General features: G+C 42.3%; 1 protein-coding gene across 1 annotated transcript; it reads right to left on the bottom strand.

The window, feature by feature from the left end:
• Nucleotides 1-4,770: 4,770 nt before the first annotated feature.
• LOC117550337 (zinc finger protein 239-like) lies at nucleotides 4,771-9,027 on the bottom strand. Its single transcript, XM_034222736.1, has 2 exons — nucleotides 8,762-9,027; nucleotides 4,771-5,238 (listed from the first exon to the last, which is right to left on the bottom strand). Exons 1-2 carry the CDS (start codon nucleotides 8,792-8,794, stop codon nucleotides 4,771-4,773), a joined length of 501 nt encoding a protein of 166 aa, XP_034078627.1. The 5' UTR covers nucleotides 8,795-9,027.
• Nucleotides 9,028-18,532: the final 9,505 nt, after the last annotated feature.

Below are 18,532 nucleotides of genomic sequence, written 5' to 3'. Positions count from 1 at the left end.
GCTTCTTGACATGAGAGCAGCGGAGTGAAGAAAATACATGAACCTCACGGGAGTCACTCCTCAGTTTATACCGTGTTTTGTTTCAATTAATGTATCATTTAGTTACAAATATGTGGTATATCTGAACAACAAAGTGGTCAAAAATCATTTTCTTCATTTATTGGAACCATTTTCATGATCACTTTTTTCGTTTTACATTTTCATTTATTGTCATTTCCATTCAGTCAGTCATTAAGTGCTATTAAAATGTTAATGTGCTACATATCCACACAAACAAACAAAGTGTGCAATCCAATGAATGTTAATCTAACTGGGTTTTGATAGATAACATATCTCTTTTTCTTCTCTCAATTATTTTATTTCTATTGTGCACTCTAATCAATATTAATCAAACTATTGTTCATTTATATTTTAAGAATGGCGTTTATCTTTTTTGAGAATGAGTTCTTATTTGATTATATTTATTTGGGTCTACAACAGATGATACAAATGTTTGTGTCAGTAAATGTGTGCTAACAGAGGCGGGGGTTTTTGTGAAAATAACGGGGACAGAGCTGCTATCAGACGATCAGCTGTGCAGCGTCATCACAAACGGACATTGCTTCACGTGACGCTCCGGAGGAAAGGACGTCCCATTGCTCTTAAAACTAATTTCCCTGCTTCTCGTGGTTTCCTTGCGTCTCTCCATGCTTCCCTGGTGGGAGGGACTAGTCACAGGGAAACGACGCAAGTGAGGGATGCAAGGAATCCATTTAACCGAAGTGAGAAGGGCCCTGTATCATTAAAACTAAGTACCAGTTCTAGATCCTTCACTTTAGACAAACAATTCAAAAGACAACATGTATTTAAAGACCAATCTTTATTTGAATGTGCCTCTTAACCTGATATATTAGTTATACAGTAATAGTATTGACAATCTAAAAAAACTGAGCAACTCAACAGTCAACTTTATATTTCTTATTGTCTAAAGCATTTATTATTTTCATTTCCTCTCATATTCAGTGTGGACGGATTGAGACAGCGTGGTGTCCAGAGGGCTGCAGAGACTTCAGGGAGAAACCTCCGTGTGATGGACGTCCTGTCTGTTGGTTTGGAGAGGACTGAGGGTCTTTCCTCTGCGAGGAGGACCAGGCCTGATGGAGGAGCCCATGCTGGGCAAAGCTGATACCAACTGCACAGGCCTAGTCTGTCACGTTATTTGACTAAATGTGTTTACTTATACATTTACTAGATTTACACCTTCTGTCCATATGTACTTTTTATTTAAAACATTTGATTACGTTTTGGTTCACATTTCAGTAAATTGTATTTGTATTTGCACTCCTTTCGTCCATTATTCTTACTGAAAATGTTAGATTACACATTCACATCCGACTGAAGATTGGCCCCATTTATTTGTGACGTTGCAAACTCTGCGGTACAAGGCACAAGTGATGTGAAGCTCATAAAGCGAGGGAAATAGAAATAATCAGCTGATGGAGTGTAGATGTGGAAATAGGTGCATTCGATCAGCTGACTGTTTTTACAATAAAAGTAGTTTCTTAGTGTACTGGTCTTAAAATCTCATAGCATCAGCTTTTAATGTTCCTCTTGGATGTTCTTCTTGACCCTCAAAGAAGGAGAAAATGTCGTGTCTTTCAGGCATGTCCTTTCCTAACAAAAATTACAGGAAACATAAAACATATTATTGTAGAACAAGTGTGTTATTTATGAAAGCGGTGTGTTTGTGTGTTTAGGGGCTGTAGATATAATTATTTTGTAATTGTAATGTTTTTTTTTTATTTCAACAATGAGCTACAAAGACAATCAGATTATGAATGAAAAGTATGAAGTTCAGCAACATTTAAATATATGTTATTATCAAAATAATGTTTAACTGTTATCAAAACGTAGTGCAACTGTAGAAGCTTGCTCTGTTGTCTCACTGAAAGAATAACTTTTACCACGATGTTTACAGACAATATTGAGAGATAAATAGTAGCAGTTCTCGCTATGTGTTAAATATCTTTGCCTTTAATACATTAAATTAGAAAGCTGACAAAATCATAGTGCTTGTTAATATCTAAATGTAACTTTTTGCATGGAAAAAACCCTCAACTTAACTGATGTGTAGGTGATCTAGTATTTAGTATTGTTTAATGGAATGTATATCAGTTCATTCATTTAAACCAATATATTTCTTGATTCTTTGTACAGTATGAAAAAAAGAGTCTTTGTACCTGAGCTGAAGTTCACTGCTGTGAGGAGTCCAGTTCTGTCTCTCACTCTCTGGTCCAGCCTGTCTGCATCACCTGGACACCTTAAACAAACCGATATATATGTAAAGTACCATGTGTACAAACAATATACATCCATCCATCCATCCATCTTCTCCCGCTTATCCGTGGTCAGGTCGTGGGGGAAGCAGTTCCAGCAGAGAGCCCCAAACTTTCTTTTCCCTGGCGACATCAACCAGCTCTGACTGGGGGATCCCAAGGCGCTCCCAGGCCAGCGAAGAGATATAATCCCTCCACCTGGTCCTAGGTCTACCCTTTGGTCTCTTCCCAGCTGGACGAGCCTGGAACACCTCCATAGGGAGGCGCCCAGGTGGCATCCTAACTAGGTGCCCGAACCACCTCAACTGGCTCCTTTCGATGCGAAGGAGGAGCGGCTCAACTCCGAGTCCCTCCCTGATGACCGAACTTCTCACCTTATCCCTAAGGGAGACACCAGCCACCCTGCGGAGAAAACCCATCTCGGCCGCTTGTATCCGCAAACAAACAATATACAGTGGGGCAAAAAAGTATTTAGTCAGCCACCAATTGTGCAAGTTCTCACTTTAACTATGAGAGACAGAATGGGGGGAAATAATCCAGGAAATCACATTGTAGGATTTTTAATGAATTAATTGGTAAATTCCTCGGTAAAATAAGTATTTGGTCACCTACAAACTCCACTATGTTCAAGACCAAAGAGCTGTCAAAGGACACCAGAAACAAAATTGTAGACCTGCACCAGGCTGGGAAGACTGAATCTGCAATAGGTAAGCAGCATGGTGTGAAGAAATCAACTGTGGGAGCAATTATTAGAAAATGGAAGACATACAAGACCACTGATAATCTCCCTCGATCTGGGGCTCCACGCAAGATCTCACCCCGTGGGGTCAGAATGATCACAAGAACGGTGAGCAAAAATCCCAGAACCACACGGGGGGACCTAGTCAATGACCTGCAGAGAGCTGGGACCAAAGTAACAAAGGCTACCATCAGTAACACACTACGCCGCCAGGGACTCAAATCCTGCAGTGCCAGACGTGTCCCCCTGCTTAAGCCAGTACATGTCCAGGCCCGTCTGAAGTTTGCTAGAGAGCATTTAGATAATCCCGAAGAGGATTGGGAGAATGTCATATGGTCAGATGAAACCAAAATAGAACTTTTTTGGTGAAAACTCAACTAGATGTGTTTGGAGGAGAAAGAATGATGAGTTGCATCCAAAGAACACCATACCTACTGTGAAACATGGGGGTGGAAACATCATGCTTTGGGGCTGTTTTTCTGCAAAGGGACCAGGACGACTGATCCGTGTAAAGGAAAGAATGAATGGGGCCATGTATCGTGAGATTTTGAGTGACAACCTCCTTTCATCAGCAAGGGCATCTTAATTCAAAATCTTAACAGAGGACACATTTAGAACTTAGTTATAGTGAATTATCAAATACATTATATTTTTCATATGTGAACATATAAGAAGGGCAATGTCCATGAAAGGCGCACATGCTATTTTGACTACCACACTGACCCAGGTATGTAATATTGAAACAAAGACATAAGCTGCTCAAAATCGAATTTGATGAATGTATTTCACAAAAGCTGAAGGTGTACATGTTCTAGACATTGTAATAATCACAAAAAAAACATTTTGAGTCTTTATACTTACTTGAATCTGACAAATCCTGTCCAATAACACAAGGAGATGTTGCTCGTTGTGTGAGTTTATGGCCAGAGGGCAGGACCTATAAACACATTTAATACCCAATAGCATTGTGAGGCTGAACAAAAGAACCTTTTGACTATGTCAATCTTTAAAAAAACAAAATAATGTCCTGACTTTTTTAGGATAGCTTAAAGTAATGTTGTAAAACTACAACCTTACAGGGTTAAAAGGGAAATCATGAAAAGAAAGGTGTAAGGGATACCCTTCTTCTCTGAAGTCAACAACCCCCCCGTGTCTCTCAGGTTTTAATGAAGAATAGTTAACTGTGGAGGAGCTGTGATCAGTGTGTGAACCAAATTACTAAAAGCATATTCAGAGACACAGAACAAGCTTTTGGACAAGTTTCCTTTCTTATTATGAAATGAAACAAAACATGTCAGATACTTTTTTCTATTCATGGGGAAACGTGCAAAGGATCAACTGAAAATACAAGAATATAACTAAACAAAAAGTATATACATTTGTAAAAAAAAACTGGTGGTCAATATAATGTTGAAAGAGCAAAAAAAGAGTATATATATAGCACAAAAAAAAGCGTACACAATGGTATATGTAACAGTCGAATATGTTTTAAGAAAGTAACTTAAAGATATGACACGAAGACAAATGTTTTTACTATTACAACTTTTCTGAGGTTTGACGTTTAATTAATCAAACTAGGCTTAATTTGAGCTAACTTGCAAACATGTCCAGCACAGAAAATTAAAAACATTTGCTGAAGCCAGAGTTCAGTTTGTTGACACATTAGAGGAAATGCTCTGGTGGACTTTAAGGGAACTACCATGAGGACATTTGTTCTCACTCGTCACACCAGTACGGTTTCACTCCAGTGTGAGTGCGTTGGTGGGATTTAAGGTTACTACCCTGAGAAAATGTTTTCCCACATTGGTCACAGCTGTAGGGTTTATCTCCAGTGTGAGTGCGTTCATGTTTTCTAAAATCACTCAATAATCTGAACAATTTCCCACAAGTTTCACACGAGTAGGGTTTCTCTCCAGTGTGGATGCACTGGTGAGCTTGAAGAGCACATTTAAGAGCAAAAGTTTTCCCACACAGGTCACAGCTGTACGGTTTCTCTCCAGTATGGATGCGTTTGTGGACTTTTAAGTTACTATCTCTAGAAAACGTTTTCCCACACAGGTCACAGCTGTACGGTTTCTCTCCAGTATGAACCCTCTGATGCCTCTTTAAGTCTCTAGATCTCTTGAAGGATTTGCCACACATGTCACAGCTGTGAAGTTTGAGTCCCTGTGTTCCTCTCTGGTTCTAAAGCAACAGACATACAGAGAGACATTCATTAAGTACATTTTTTTACAATCTTTTGCAACATGTCTTCTTGAACAAAAACAAAAGTAATTGATCTATCATTTTCAACTAATCGTTCTCAACAAATGCTATTAAATAACTGTTAAAGATTCACTCAAATGCAGCAGTAAAGGTAAACAACTATTTTAAACGTACTGAAAGTACCAGCATCAAAAGCCCTAATTCTGCATAATATTATATATATATATATATAATAGTAAAAATGAATGTGTTCATTACTTTAATGCTTGTTATCGAGGAGTTTCTTTTGATATTGACATTATTTTTCATTTTAATTGTTTTTTATTTCCTGTATTCCTAATTATATTTCCAAATGTTTACCTCTTTATAACATTTAAAGTTTCCAAATGTTGTAATTGTTTTTTAAATCGATATTTCCATAGATTTTTTTATTCACACACATTTAGTAAAATACAATGTACAATCACAACACAAATTACAAAAAATACAGAAGAAACAAACAATAACCACAATCAGACAAGAGGAAAAAACTCTCAGGACCAATGACTGCTAACAACTGTATCAGTTAAGATAGCTAGATCCGCTCCTTACATTTTTCAGCTGTCGACACCCATAAACCGCTATTGCACTCCTTAACTAGGAGTGGACAGTAGCCTACGTCAAGAAAACGTTAGTAACCAGCAGGTCACTGAGAGCTTGTTGGGTTGTTTCCACCTCATAGCAACCAATTTCTTAGCAGCCGTAAGGCCAGCATAAAGAGGTATTTTCTGGTAACCAGTAGCCGGCAGCTGAGATAAGTCATTTAAAAGAAAAACAGACACAGATACAGGTAGAGTCAAAGAAAATATGTCGGACAACTTATAGGAGACCCCGTTCCAAAAGCGAGCAACAGGCGGGCATTCCCAGAACATATGGAGAAATGTACCAAGAGCCCCCATGGAGCAAAGGGTACACTGCCAGAAGACCCATCATATGCAGCCTTCTGGGTGTCAGGTAAGTTCTATGCGCATAGATCAGGTGGATTTGTTGGTGGTTGGGATTGCGAGACGCCTGGTCTCAATTCTGGGACATGCTTACTCCACAGTCTATCTAAGGGAAGGTCACCATAAGAGGACTCAAGTAGGTGAGTATAAAACAGAGACAAAGAGGTATTTTCTGGTAACCAGTAGCCGGCAGCTGAGATAAGTCATTTAAAAGAAAAACAGACACAGATACAGGTAGAGTCAAAGAAAATATGTCGGACAACTTATAGGAGACCCCGTTCCAAAAGCGAGCAACAGGCGGGCATTCCCAGAACATATGGAGAAATGTACCAAGAGCCCCCATGGAGCAAAGGGTGGACAGTAGCCTACGTCAAGAAAACGTTAGTAACCAGCAGGTCACTGAGAGCTTGTTGGGTTGTTTCCACCTCATAGCAACCAATTTCTTAGCAGCCGTAAGGCCAGCATAAAGAGGTATTTTCTGGTAACCAGTAGCCGGCAGCTGAGATAAGTCATTTAAAAGAAAAACAGACACAGATACAGGTAGAGTCAAAGAAAATATGTCGGACAACTTATAGGAGACCCCGTTCCAAAAGCGAGCAACAGGCGGGCATTCCCAGAACATATGGAGAAATGTACCAAGAGCCCCCATGGAGCAAAGGGTACACTGCCAGAAGACCCATCATATGCAGCCTTCTGGGTGTCAGGTAAGTTCTATGCGCATAGATCAGGTGGATTTGTTGGTGGTCGGGATTGCGAGACGCCTGGTCTCAATTCTGGGACATGCTTACTCCACAGTCTATCTAAGGGAAGGTCACCATAAGAGGACTCAAGTAGGTGAGTATAAAACAGAGACAAAGCCCCTGGATGTTCTTCTATCAGTGATGAGTATGTGGAATGGATGCTGTGCAAGTGGTAAAACCAGGCATCAGCTTTTGGTTGCCAAAACTGAAAATACGGTTGACATTTTTAGTCACCTTATATTTTCAATAATTAAGATACTATACAGTTATACATCAACTTAATAATGAACATGTGACACAAAAGAATGTTCAAATGCTTTACAATAAGTAATTAACACAATTATTTGAAACTTAAGTGGTAGTAAACTTGTCCACCCTCAATTGCTGGTATACAACACACCAGTAGTGCAGCTGTTGTCATGTTCTTCACAGATCCCTCACAAATGAATTGAGCAAGTCACTAGTTTCGTCATCCGTTGTCTCCCTTTCAAATGTGGGTTTTCTTGACCTTTGTGCTGACCCCCACCACAGATCCATTGGCCCTTCAGCATTGAAGTCTTGGATTGGCCAGACTAATACATTTCTAATGTTAAATAAATGAAAACTATTCACAGTTAAGAATTAGATATTAATGACTAATGCTGTAAAATACCTTTAATATGTCTAACTATATTTAAAATGTGTTACCTTTTTATAGAAGTGATTATATTTGTATGCCAATATTTTCCTATGGTAAAGTTTCGTTAAGCACTTTTATTTTGGTAGTAATTAGATCGGGATTCTTATTTTTGAAGGAACTTTTACCGGAAGTGAATGGACAACAGAGCAGCATGTACATATATTCCGCCTCCCAAGACTTTACACATGTCCTCTTTGCTTTTTGTTCGGGTTCATCTAGCGCTTTATCAGTTGAATCACTTTGAACATTCGTTTGAGATGTTGACGGGTTGGCCGAACTTTTTACCCCACAGTCAAACAACTTAATTTGCTTCGCCATGTTTTGTAAAACAAACACACGGCGCACCGCGCAAGCGAGTAAACGTGCATCGCTTTCTGGCTCCGTAATCACACCAATGCACGTGCAACTAAGTATCAGGTTCCGACTGGTCACAACAATAATTAAATATCACTCTTAAAAACAACAAATAATTAACTTGTATCTATTTTGGAGTGCACATTTTGCTGTTTGCTGTCCTTATTTCTTTATGTTAAAAAATGGTTGCCACTGATGGCAACCAAAGGCCAAGAAGTGGTTGACATTTTTTATGAATGGTTGCCAACCTGGCAACCGTTACTGTCGATCCCTGCCATGCTAATTGTTGATCCCATGGGACCCCATAAGCCTTAAGGGCTGTCCTAAGCTGTAGATAAAAAAAGAAAGAGGTGCCTGGAAGGTCATAACAGCCTTTAAGATCCTGAAAAGAGCGGAGACCACTGTCACTGTAAATATCTCTAGAACAGCCCATAGGTATGACCATTCTAGTCTATCAAAAGCCTTCATAGCATCCAGAGATAATACAGCCGCTGGTGTTTTATCATCTTTGCTAGCGTCAATGATGTGCAGCAATCGCCTGAGATTGTCCGAGGCTAGACGACCTTTTATGAAACCGGTTTGGTCACAATGAACTAGAGATGTCATAAAGTTCTGTAGGCGACATTTGCGTACATTTTAAGATCGGCACCAAGTAGGCTTAAAGTAGAGACACTACATACTGACATACACTTGAACATCATAACATAACAGTGTTAGGAATATATTGTGATGAAGTGAACACTGACCTGAGTCCTGGGAGTCTCTTTGTTCTCCTCCATGCTGCTCTCAGTGCTCCTTCACCTGCTGGGTCTCTGAAATAAGTATTAACAATACAGTCAACACAAAACCAAGCTACATTTAAGAAGTAGCTTAACAGCAGACGTGGGAAGTACATTTACTCAAGTACTGTACTTAAGTACTACTTTAGGTGGTACTTGTACTTTACTTGAGTATTTCCAGTGTATACTACTTTTACTCCACTACATGTATTGAATCCCTTTAGTTACTTTACAGATGTGGATGAATGATGTGAAGATACGCCCCCAGCTGACCCAGAAAGCCATGCAGGTTCTGGTCCAGGCTCTCGTCACCTCACTACTACAACTCCCTCCTGGCTGGTCTACCTGCATGTGCCATCCGACCTCTGCAGCTCATCCAGAATGCAGCGGCTCGTCTGGTCTTCAACCTTCCTAAATTTTCCCAGACCACTCCGCTTCTCCGCTCCCTTCACTGGCTTCCGGTAACTGCTAGAATCCACTTCAAGACACTGGTACTTGCATACCATGCTGCGAATGGATCTGGCCCTTCCTACATCCAGGACATGGTTAAACTGTATACCCCAGCGCGTGCACTACACTCTGCATCAGCCAAACAACTCGCTGCACCCTCGCTGCGAGGGGGACCCAAGTTCCCATCAGCAAAAACACGTGGGTTTGCTATCCTGGCTCCAAAATGGTGGAAGAGCTCCCCATTGACATCAGGACAGCAGAAAGCCTGCACATCTTCCGGCGCAGACTGAAAACTCATCTCTTTCGACTCCACTTCGAGCGTTAGAATTACTAACAAAGAACTGCTAACAGAGCACTTATATACTAATAAAGGACTGGCTTACCTAAAGCCAGTTGAGTAGCACTTGAAATGTTTGGCTCTATGAAACCTGATGTACTTATATTATTCCGTTTTCTTCAAGGTTGTGTCTTCCTGGTCGAATGTACTTATTGTAAGTCGCTTTGGATTAAAAACGTCAGCTAAATGCAATGTAATGTAATGTGAAATATAATCAAGTGTTAAATCAGACTTTAGTTCCAACCGGAGTAAATTCACAAGCTACCCTGCAGTATACAAAGTCATTCAAACTAGCTGCACCTTTACCAGCTTTAAAAACACTTTAATGATCAATCATTATCAAACATCCATCCATCCATCCATCCATCTTCTTCCGCTTATCCGTGGTCGGGTCGCGGGGGTAGCAGTTCCAGCAGAGAGCCCCAAACTTTCTTTTCCCTGGCGACATCAACCAGCTCTGACTGGGGGATCCCAAGGCGCTCCCAGGCCAGCGAAGAGATATAATCCCTCCACCTGGTCCTAGGTCTACCCCTTGGTCTCTTCCCAGCTGGACGTGCCTGGAACACCTCCCTAGGGAGGCGCCCAGGTGGCATCCTAACTAGGTGCCCGAACCACCTCAACTGGCTCCTTTCGACGCGAAGGAGGAGCGGCTCAACTCCGAGTCCCTCCCTGATGACCGAACTTCTCACCTTATCCCTAAGGGAGACACCAGCCACCCTGCGGAGAAAACCCATCTCGGCCGCTTGTATCCGCGATCTCGTTCTTTCGGTCATGACCCATCCTTCATGACCATAGGTGAGGGTAGGAACGAAAATGGCCCGGTAGACAGAGAGCTTTGCCTTCTGGCTCAGCTCCCTTTTCGTCACAACGGTGCGGTAAAGCGACTGCAGTACCGCTCCCGCTGCTCCGATTCTCCGGCCCATCTCACGCTCCATTGTTCCCTCACTCGAGAACAAGACCCCGAGATACTTGAACTCCTTCACTTGGGGTAAGGACTCATTCCCTACTTGGAGTGGACAGTCCATCGGTTTCCTGCTGAGAACCATGGCCTCAGATTTGGAGGTGCTGATCCTCATCCCAGCTGCTTCACACTCGGTTGCGAACCGATCCAGTGAGTGCTGAAGGTCGCAGACCGATGAAGCTATTAGAACCACATCATCTGCAAAAAGCAGTGGTGCAATCCTTAGTCCACCGAACTGTAGACCCCCTCCCCCATGACTATGCCTCGAAATCCGATCCATGTATATTACAAACAGGATTGGTGACAAAGCGCAGCCCTGGCGGAGGCCAACCCTCACCGGAAATGGGTCCGACTTACTGCCGAGGACCCGGACACAGCTCTCGCTTTGGGAGTACAGAGATTGGATGGCCCTGAGTAGAGACCCCCTCACCCCATACTCCCGCAGCACCTCCCACAGTAACTCCCTGGGAACTCGGTCATACGCCTTCTCCAAGTCTACAAAACACATGTAGACCGGATAAGCGTACTCCCAGGCCCCCTCCAGGATCCTTGCGAGAGTAAAAAGCTGATCCGTTGTTCCACGACCAGGACGGAATCCGCATTGTTCCTCCTCAATCTGAGGTTCGACAATCGGCCTGACCCTCCTTTCGAGTACCTTAGAGTAAACTTTCCCGGGGAGGCTGAGTAGTGTGATGCCTCTGTAATTGGCACACACCCTCTGATCCCCCTTTTTAAATAGGGGAACCACCACCCCGGTCTGCCACTCCTTCGGTACTGTTTCCGACTTCCACGCAACGTTGATGAGACGTATCAACCATGACAGTCCCTCAACACCCAGAGCCTTCAGCATTTCCGGGCGGATCTCATCCACCCCCGGGGCTTTGCCACTGTGGAGTTGTTTGACGACCTCAGTGACCTCCCCCCGGGAGATTGGTGTTGATCCCCCGTCATACTCCAGCTCTGCCTCTAACATAGAGGGCGGAGTTGTCGGGTTCAGGAGTTCCTCAAAGTGTTCCTTCCAACGCCCTAACACTCCATCAGTTGAGGTCAACAATGTCCCATCCTTACTGTTATATTATCAAACATATCATATATATTATTCTGTAATGGACCAATCTGCACAACGACTACTTTTACTTTTGGTACTTTAAAGAGCAACTTGCAGGTTCGACACACCAGTGAATAAATGTGTAGGAAAATGATGTACTACATTTTCAAAAAAATATACAGAAATATATACTACAGTGACATATGGCGTTGTTTTTATAAGACATTTTTACTTCTGCATAAAAAAAGCCTCCCCATGTGACCTCCCACGTGTGACATCACGTGGGGGAGAGCGGCCGGTCTAACGTATTAATAAACATGGATCACAATGCTAGTTTTGACACAGAAGAGGTTGACAATATATATTTGAATGCATATAATTATAATTATGAGCCTGCTAGGCGTCCAAGAGACCAGGAGCAGTCAAGGATTAGAAGAAATAACGGCCATTGGAGAGAAATGGAGCTGTGGTGGGAGGAGAACCAGTGAAGAACAGGGCAGCTGTCTTGGTGAGTGACCGGCGTTAGCTACAGTTAATGTTAGCTAACGTCGGTCACATCACAACATTGTAAAGTTAGCTATCATATATCAGGCTATAACTAAAGCAGTATTGATAATATAGTAACGTTACTGGCAGGACTGTTGATACTGATCCATAACAGAAACGAATGCGCAAGTATCAGCCGTATCTCGCGTTACTTAATGCAACTCCACACTACGGTTCGTTCTAATAGTCCATTTAGCTTAGGAACCTTCCTAACCAAGTAAAATGACCCGGAAGTACGTCAGTGGCAGCCATGTTAAGTGCCGTTCCAATTCTCTAAATGAAAGGAAAGGAGGTTTCAAACTTCCTTTATAACCTCCTTTAGCTTAGGAACCACTGGACCTCCCTTGACGAAAGGAGAGGAGAAAATGCTGCCCCACAATGCATTGCAGCCGCAGCATTTGCCGTCACTCAACAGTCGGCCGTTCACGGAAACAACCGATTATGACCGAGAAATTATATCATGAACGTTACGGTGCTTATTAAGCATTTTAAGACGTATGTGATAAGTTGCCAAAGTGCTTTGTTCTGAACGTTCATCAGTATTATAATCAAAGAGAGAAATATGAACATTAGTTTTTACTGAAATGATCAAATAAAGTCAACATTTCACAGTCTTCACTGAGCTGTGGAGTTTGTTCAACTTTTAAAAAGATGTTTGAATGGTGATATACACAGTGATCTATGTTAAGGACTAACGTTTATAATAAATACATTTGTATTGATTTTAAGATCTTTTCATAGTTCATACAATCATACGTATTGGGATCATTTGTATTAATGTGGACCGGAGGGAGAGGGTGACGAGCATAAGTTTCACTTTCCTTTTTTATTTCAATTCCAACTTTGGTCATGAAGAATATGTTTCTCTGTTGTCCACGTTCATAAAGCAAAGCAACAGCATCAGAGCACGGTGCAGTCTCTAGATGAGTTTACAGTATTAAACTTCTTATTAAACATCCATGTTGTAGTCCGCTATAGAAAACTGTAGTTTCCATAGTTTCCCCACAGCAGCAGACGCACATTCATGGCGTCCGCTGGCGCATCATAAACACGTCGGATAGTGAATAGTGATAGTGCATTCGGATTCTCTAAAGCAGTGGTTCCCAAACGGTGTGCCGCGGCACACTGGTATGCCGTGAGGCAAGTCCGGGTGTGCCGTGGGATTTTGTGACAACCATACGTTATTATTGCAATATACAACTACACAAAAATAATTATTTTTTAATTTACTATATCAGTACTTTGTAGGTTTATATGTACGTAATCTGCGCGACTTGCGCGTCCACATCTCCACGTGCAGTGCTGCATAAACATGGCTGAGTCAGCGATAACTCTCGAGGGGTTGAGGTATGCCCATGATTTTGAGTTTGTCCGAAGAATAGACAGGAATGTGACGGTGAGGCGCAAACTGTGTCCAGGCCAGAAGCTGTTATCCACTGCTGGAAACACCACGTGGTCAAACCTCAACAAGCACCTGCAAAGAACACATGCTAAGGTGAAGCTAACGCACACGCTATTTGTTGTTTGTTTATATCACGTAGTCTGTTCTTCTTCTCTGTCTTCCGGTTGTTGCCTGTTTTGAATGACAAATACACACTACCGCCGCCTGCTGGTAAGGAGAGTTATTGCCACTCACGCATGCGCAGTTCGTACGTGCTCGGCGAGTATAGTAACAAATTACTTTATGTAGATAGTTACGAAGTAGTGTAATATATTACTTTTTGAAAGTAATATGTAATCAGAACAACAGGAGGTCACGGCTCTCTGTTGAACAGGACTTGCGAGTGGCCCTCTCCTCAGCGCCCCGACACGCACATGTATCTCACTAATTTGTAAGTCGGCAAAATATTTACAATAGCACATGTTTCAATGCTGATTGCTGAAATGTTACATTTATAATTTGTAGTTCTGGAGCTGATTTTTGGATTATCGGAACGCAACCCAGGTTTTACGGTGCTGTGTACCGGAGGGGAGAGAGAGAAGAGTGAATGGGGGGAGAGAGATATAATATGGTTTCATGATAAACGTTTTGTTTGATAGGCCTCAGCTGTGGAGAGTATGTGCTGCAGGTGGATGCACCTCGCACAATGCACCCAGGAACGAAAGCTAGCTCCGGTCCTTTTCCTGTTAGGGAAACTGTGGACTCGATGTCCTGACAGGCTGGAGTTTGTGCAACCTGCACAAACACCAGCTCACCATGATTAAAAATGTTGAAATGCAATGTAAAATTACCGAAAAAATACCAACTCTCTAAATCACAACCGCTCAAACCAACTACAAACTACTACCGCAGAGAAGGAGTCCAAGAAAGTTGCTCCCCCATGTGACGTAATATGACGCATTTGACGTTAAAAAAAAAATCAGTTTTTAGTAGCAGAGCTGAAAACGGCTCCTTTCCCCTCTGAATTCCTGCCCTTATGTCTTGTAAAACATATCAAATCCTGCATTAACTTTTTGAATTGTAATTTTCAGGCAAGGTTAAGTATAAATGTAGTAAAACAACCTGGAAGTTGCTCTTTAACTATATTTTGATCCTACTTTTACTCACTTGAAGGGGGGTGCTGAGGGCGCTGCAGCAGCCCCTAGCGGCAGGCAGGGGGTGCGGAGCTCCCCTGTCTGAATTATTATTTGACGGTTATTGCTGCTCACGCTGTGCATAATCTGTGTAATATGTAGCCAATAAATTCCACATTGTTGGTAAAATAATATTTTGGCCTGCCCCGAATGTTTTTTCTGTAGCCCCGGACAATTCTACCTCAATAATATAATACATTAACCGTGCTTTACGTGAACCTCATCAAGACACTAGAGAGGACGGCAGGACTGTAATTTCCTGTGTTCAGTGAATGCAACAGAGGCAAGACACCAGACCAATCCGAGAGTTGCATGGAAATACAAGTGTGCTTGTGTCATTCAAGCTCGGCTCTGTGTGTGTGTGTGTGCGGAAATAGCACATTTAGTGTGTGTGAGAGAGGGAGAGGGACCGGTGCCAGCAGCAGGGACCGTGTTGTTAGCATCTGGTTAGCTAGCTGCACTAACGGACATACGGAGCTGTTTGTTCCACAACAAGCTGGAGGAGCTAAAGGACTGTTAAGATTGTTAACTTTAGTTTAAGTTATCTCAGTGGGTCTCAAACGGTTTGGTCACAAATTATTCAAAAGAGTATTTCCGCGGCACACCTTCATATGATCATTATTAAAAAAAAATAAGAGAATAAAGGAAAAACAGTTATGAAATACTATATGGCAGTAAAACAAGAATACAGTTTGAAAGGGGAGTGATTTGTAAAATGTCCATAAAGAAAAAGAACATCTGCTTACAGTTGTGTTTCATCTGGGTGTTGAGAGATGTATCCATAGATCTCCTAATGTTGCTCTCAACGTGCACCAGATTGATGCTTTTAACTTCAATATTTAAAAAAAATATTCCCGGGGGAGCATCCTCCCGGACCTCCCGAGAGGAGGTGAGGTCAGCTCCCCCCTCGTAAAAAAATTAGCACTTTACCCCTGCCTATATGTCGTAAGCTGATTATCGAGCCTTCATTGTAACGGCAGCTTTTGGCGATTTGTCCACCGCTTCCAGCGCGTCTCCGCCCATTGACTTTGAATGGGGATGACGTCACTTTCCCTCTCTTGTCGCCGAACTGCATTGTGGGGGGGCGAGGCGAAGATTTCCAGGATTTCCAGGATGTTCAGGATTCCAAAGTTGAACAATGTTCAACTTTTGAGGCTGAGCTGGAAGCGACAGACAATCAGATCCGTTTATGCAAATCTGACAGTTCAAGCGCTAGCCAATCAAACCGCGTGCAAGCTGGGAGAACCAGACCCGCAGTTCATTTCTATATTCCACAAAAATGGAGGAGAACTTAGTTATTGCGGTAGCAAATCACCCGGTTCATTATGACCAGTCCCTATTTACTTACCGGGATACAAACCGGAGGAACCAGGCATGGAGGGAGGTGACAGAGGCAGTGGGTGAAACTGGTAGGTTTTCGCTTGTTTGGTGATTTTATATCCAGTTTACTTCGTTGCTAGTTTACTTCGTTGCTAGCAAGCATATCATTAGCCAGCATGGAATGTAGCATAAAATAGCACCATAAACATTAATCTCATAAATGTTCAAAATGTTAAAAAAATAAATGTTCATCATAGCCCTTCCTATTTGACAATAGTGTAGAGAAGAACCAGGTTTTTTTGCTTTGTATGTCGGGGGCGGGATATTCATGTGATATTCATGTGATTGGTTGTTGGTCGCGAAATCCCCAAGCTGTCGGATACGCCCAGCTCCAGGATTTTCAAGATTTGGTCAAAGCTGCTGTGTGGACACAGAGTAACAGTCGCGGGTGTACTGTGTGTTTGCGTGTGGGGAGTGCTTTTGTGCGTGCTCTATAGTGCCCGTAATAGTGTTCACTGGAGTCCAGCACCTCAGCACCCGCACTCAAAATACCTTCCCGCGCCTCTGCACTTACAAGAGTACTTCTCCCACCTCTGAAATACAGCATTTGTCTCAAAGTACACAGTGGTGAAATCTCGTTTACTTGTATTACTAAACACCTCTCAGTACAAGATATAAGACAAACTTTCATATACTATAGTACCAGCAGTAAAAGTACAGCCTTATTTTTAGCCTCATGCTGAAATATCAGCGGTAAAAGTACTCAGTATTATCAGTTTTAAAGTACACAGTATTATCAGTATTCAATTAATCAGTGTTATAGTAAAAGTACTCGGTAATCTCAGTAGTAAAATTACACAGTATTATAGTAAAAGTACTCAGTATTACCCGGTGTTTCTGCTCCTCTTTGTTCTTCAGTTTGTTGATGTTCACCGACTAGCATTAGCCACCTAGCATGAAGCACCTAACAGCAGATAAGGACCCGGATGAAGAGGTGGAATTGTTCTAAAGCTCTTCTCGTCTCTTCTTCTCCTGAGAGAAACGGGTTAAATTATAATATATGACAGTTATATATTAATGAGAGCTGGTAGAGACTCCGACTGATGGAAGATGTACAACAACTTGATCCTGCATGAGAGTAGAGATGGGCGAGTCATGATTCATCCGGATCATTAACCCGGATCCTAGTAATGAGCCGGTCGTGACGAGTCTCCCTCTCGATTAACCCGAGTCCTTTGAGTCCTACACCTGATGTGACGCAGGGGCGGCGCCAGGGGGGAGCTAGGGGGTGCTGAAGCACCCCCCAGGATTGCCAAAGCACCCCCTAAGCACCCCCAAGAAATATGTGGTTTTTTTTCTTTTTTCGAAAATTATTATTATTATTTTTATTAAATTAAATTAGAAATATTAATGATTACATCAATGCATATGTGAAACAAACACATTTTTGACCAAAAACATAAAGCCAACACAGGTGATATGATTAGGCCAATGGTCAGCATCCCATTCGATTTTTGACCTACCCATAGCCTAAATTACTTTGGGACACTTGATTGACTTCCTGTTAGCTAGAGCGCCAAATGATTTGCGAACAGCAAAGTGAAAAATTGATCGTTTTTTAGTCCTTAAATGACCACGTGTGGACACTCAATCAAAACCAACTGAAAGCGAGAGGGATTCTGCACATAATAGGCCTCGTGACTACAAGTAGCTTACTTCTGGATCTCTGTGTTTCATTCAAGCCCTGCTCTGTGTGTGTGTGTGTGTGTGTGTGTGTGTGTGTGTGTGTGTGTGTGTGTGTGTGTGTGTGTGTGTGTGTGTGTGTGTGTGTGTGTGTGTGTGTGTGTGTGTGTGTGTGTGTGTGTGTGTGTGTGTGTGTGTGTGTGTGTGTGTGTGTGTGTGTGTGTGTGTGTGTGTGTGTGTGTGTGTGTGTGTGTGTGTGTGTGTGTGTGTGTGGCACGAGCCATTTTGTGTGCGCACCAGTGGGTATCTACCGGAGATCGTTGTGGTTAGCATCTGGTGCTAGCTAGCCAAGCTAATGGATATAAGGAGCTTTTTCAACAACAAGGTGGAGGGAGAACTCTCTCCTGTCAGACGGAGAGTCTCAGGTAACCTCAACTCAGGTGAAGTAAAGGACTCTCTCAGTGTTTAGATAGTTAACTTTAGTCTAGTTATCTCAGTGGGTCTCAAACGGTTTGTTTTAAAAGGGGAGTGATTTGTAAAATATCTATAAAGAAATAGAAAATCTGTTGACAGTTCTGTTTCGTATGGGTGTTGAGATGTATCCATAGATCTCTTAATGTTGCTCTCAAAGTGCACCAGATTGATGCTTTTAACTTAAATATGTAACAAAAAATCTTCTCGGGGGAGCTAGCCCCCGGACCCCCCTAGAGGAGGTGAGGACCCTCCTAGAGGAGGTGAGGTCCGCTCCCCACTTGTAAAAATAGCACTTTACCCCTGCCTATATGCCGTGAGCTGATTATCGAGCCTTCATTGTAACAG

The sequence above is a fragment of the Gymnodraco acuticeps genome, unplaced genomic scaffold (genome assembly GCF_902827175.1).
Source record: "Gymnodraco acuticeps unplaced genomic scaffold, fGymAcu1.1, whole genome shotgun sequence".
Lineage (NCBI taxonomy): Eukaryota > Metazoa > Chordata > Actinopteri > Perciformes > Bathydraconidae > Gymnodraco > Gymnodraco acuticeps.
This window is presented reverse-complemented; position numbering and strand designations above follow the sequence as displayed.

Coding starts and splice junctions, on each gene's coding strand:
- LOC117550337 (XM_034222736.1), bottom strand. CDS start 8,794: ATGGAGGAGAACAAAGAGACTCCCAGGACTCAG. Junction 5,239..8,761: donor AAGAGACTCCCAGGACTCAG/GTCAGTGTTCAC, acceptor CTGTTGCTTTAG/AACCAGAGAGGAACACAGGG.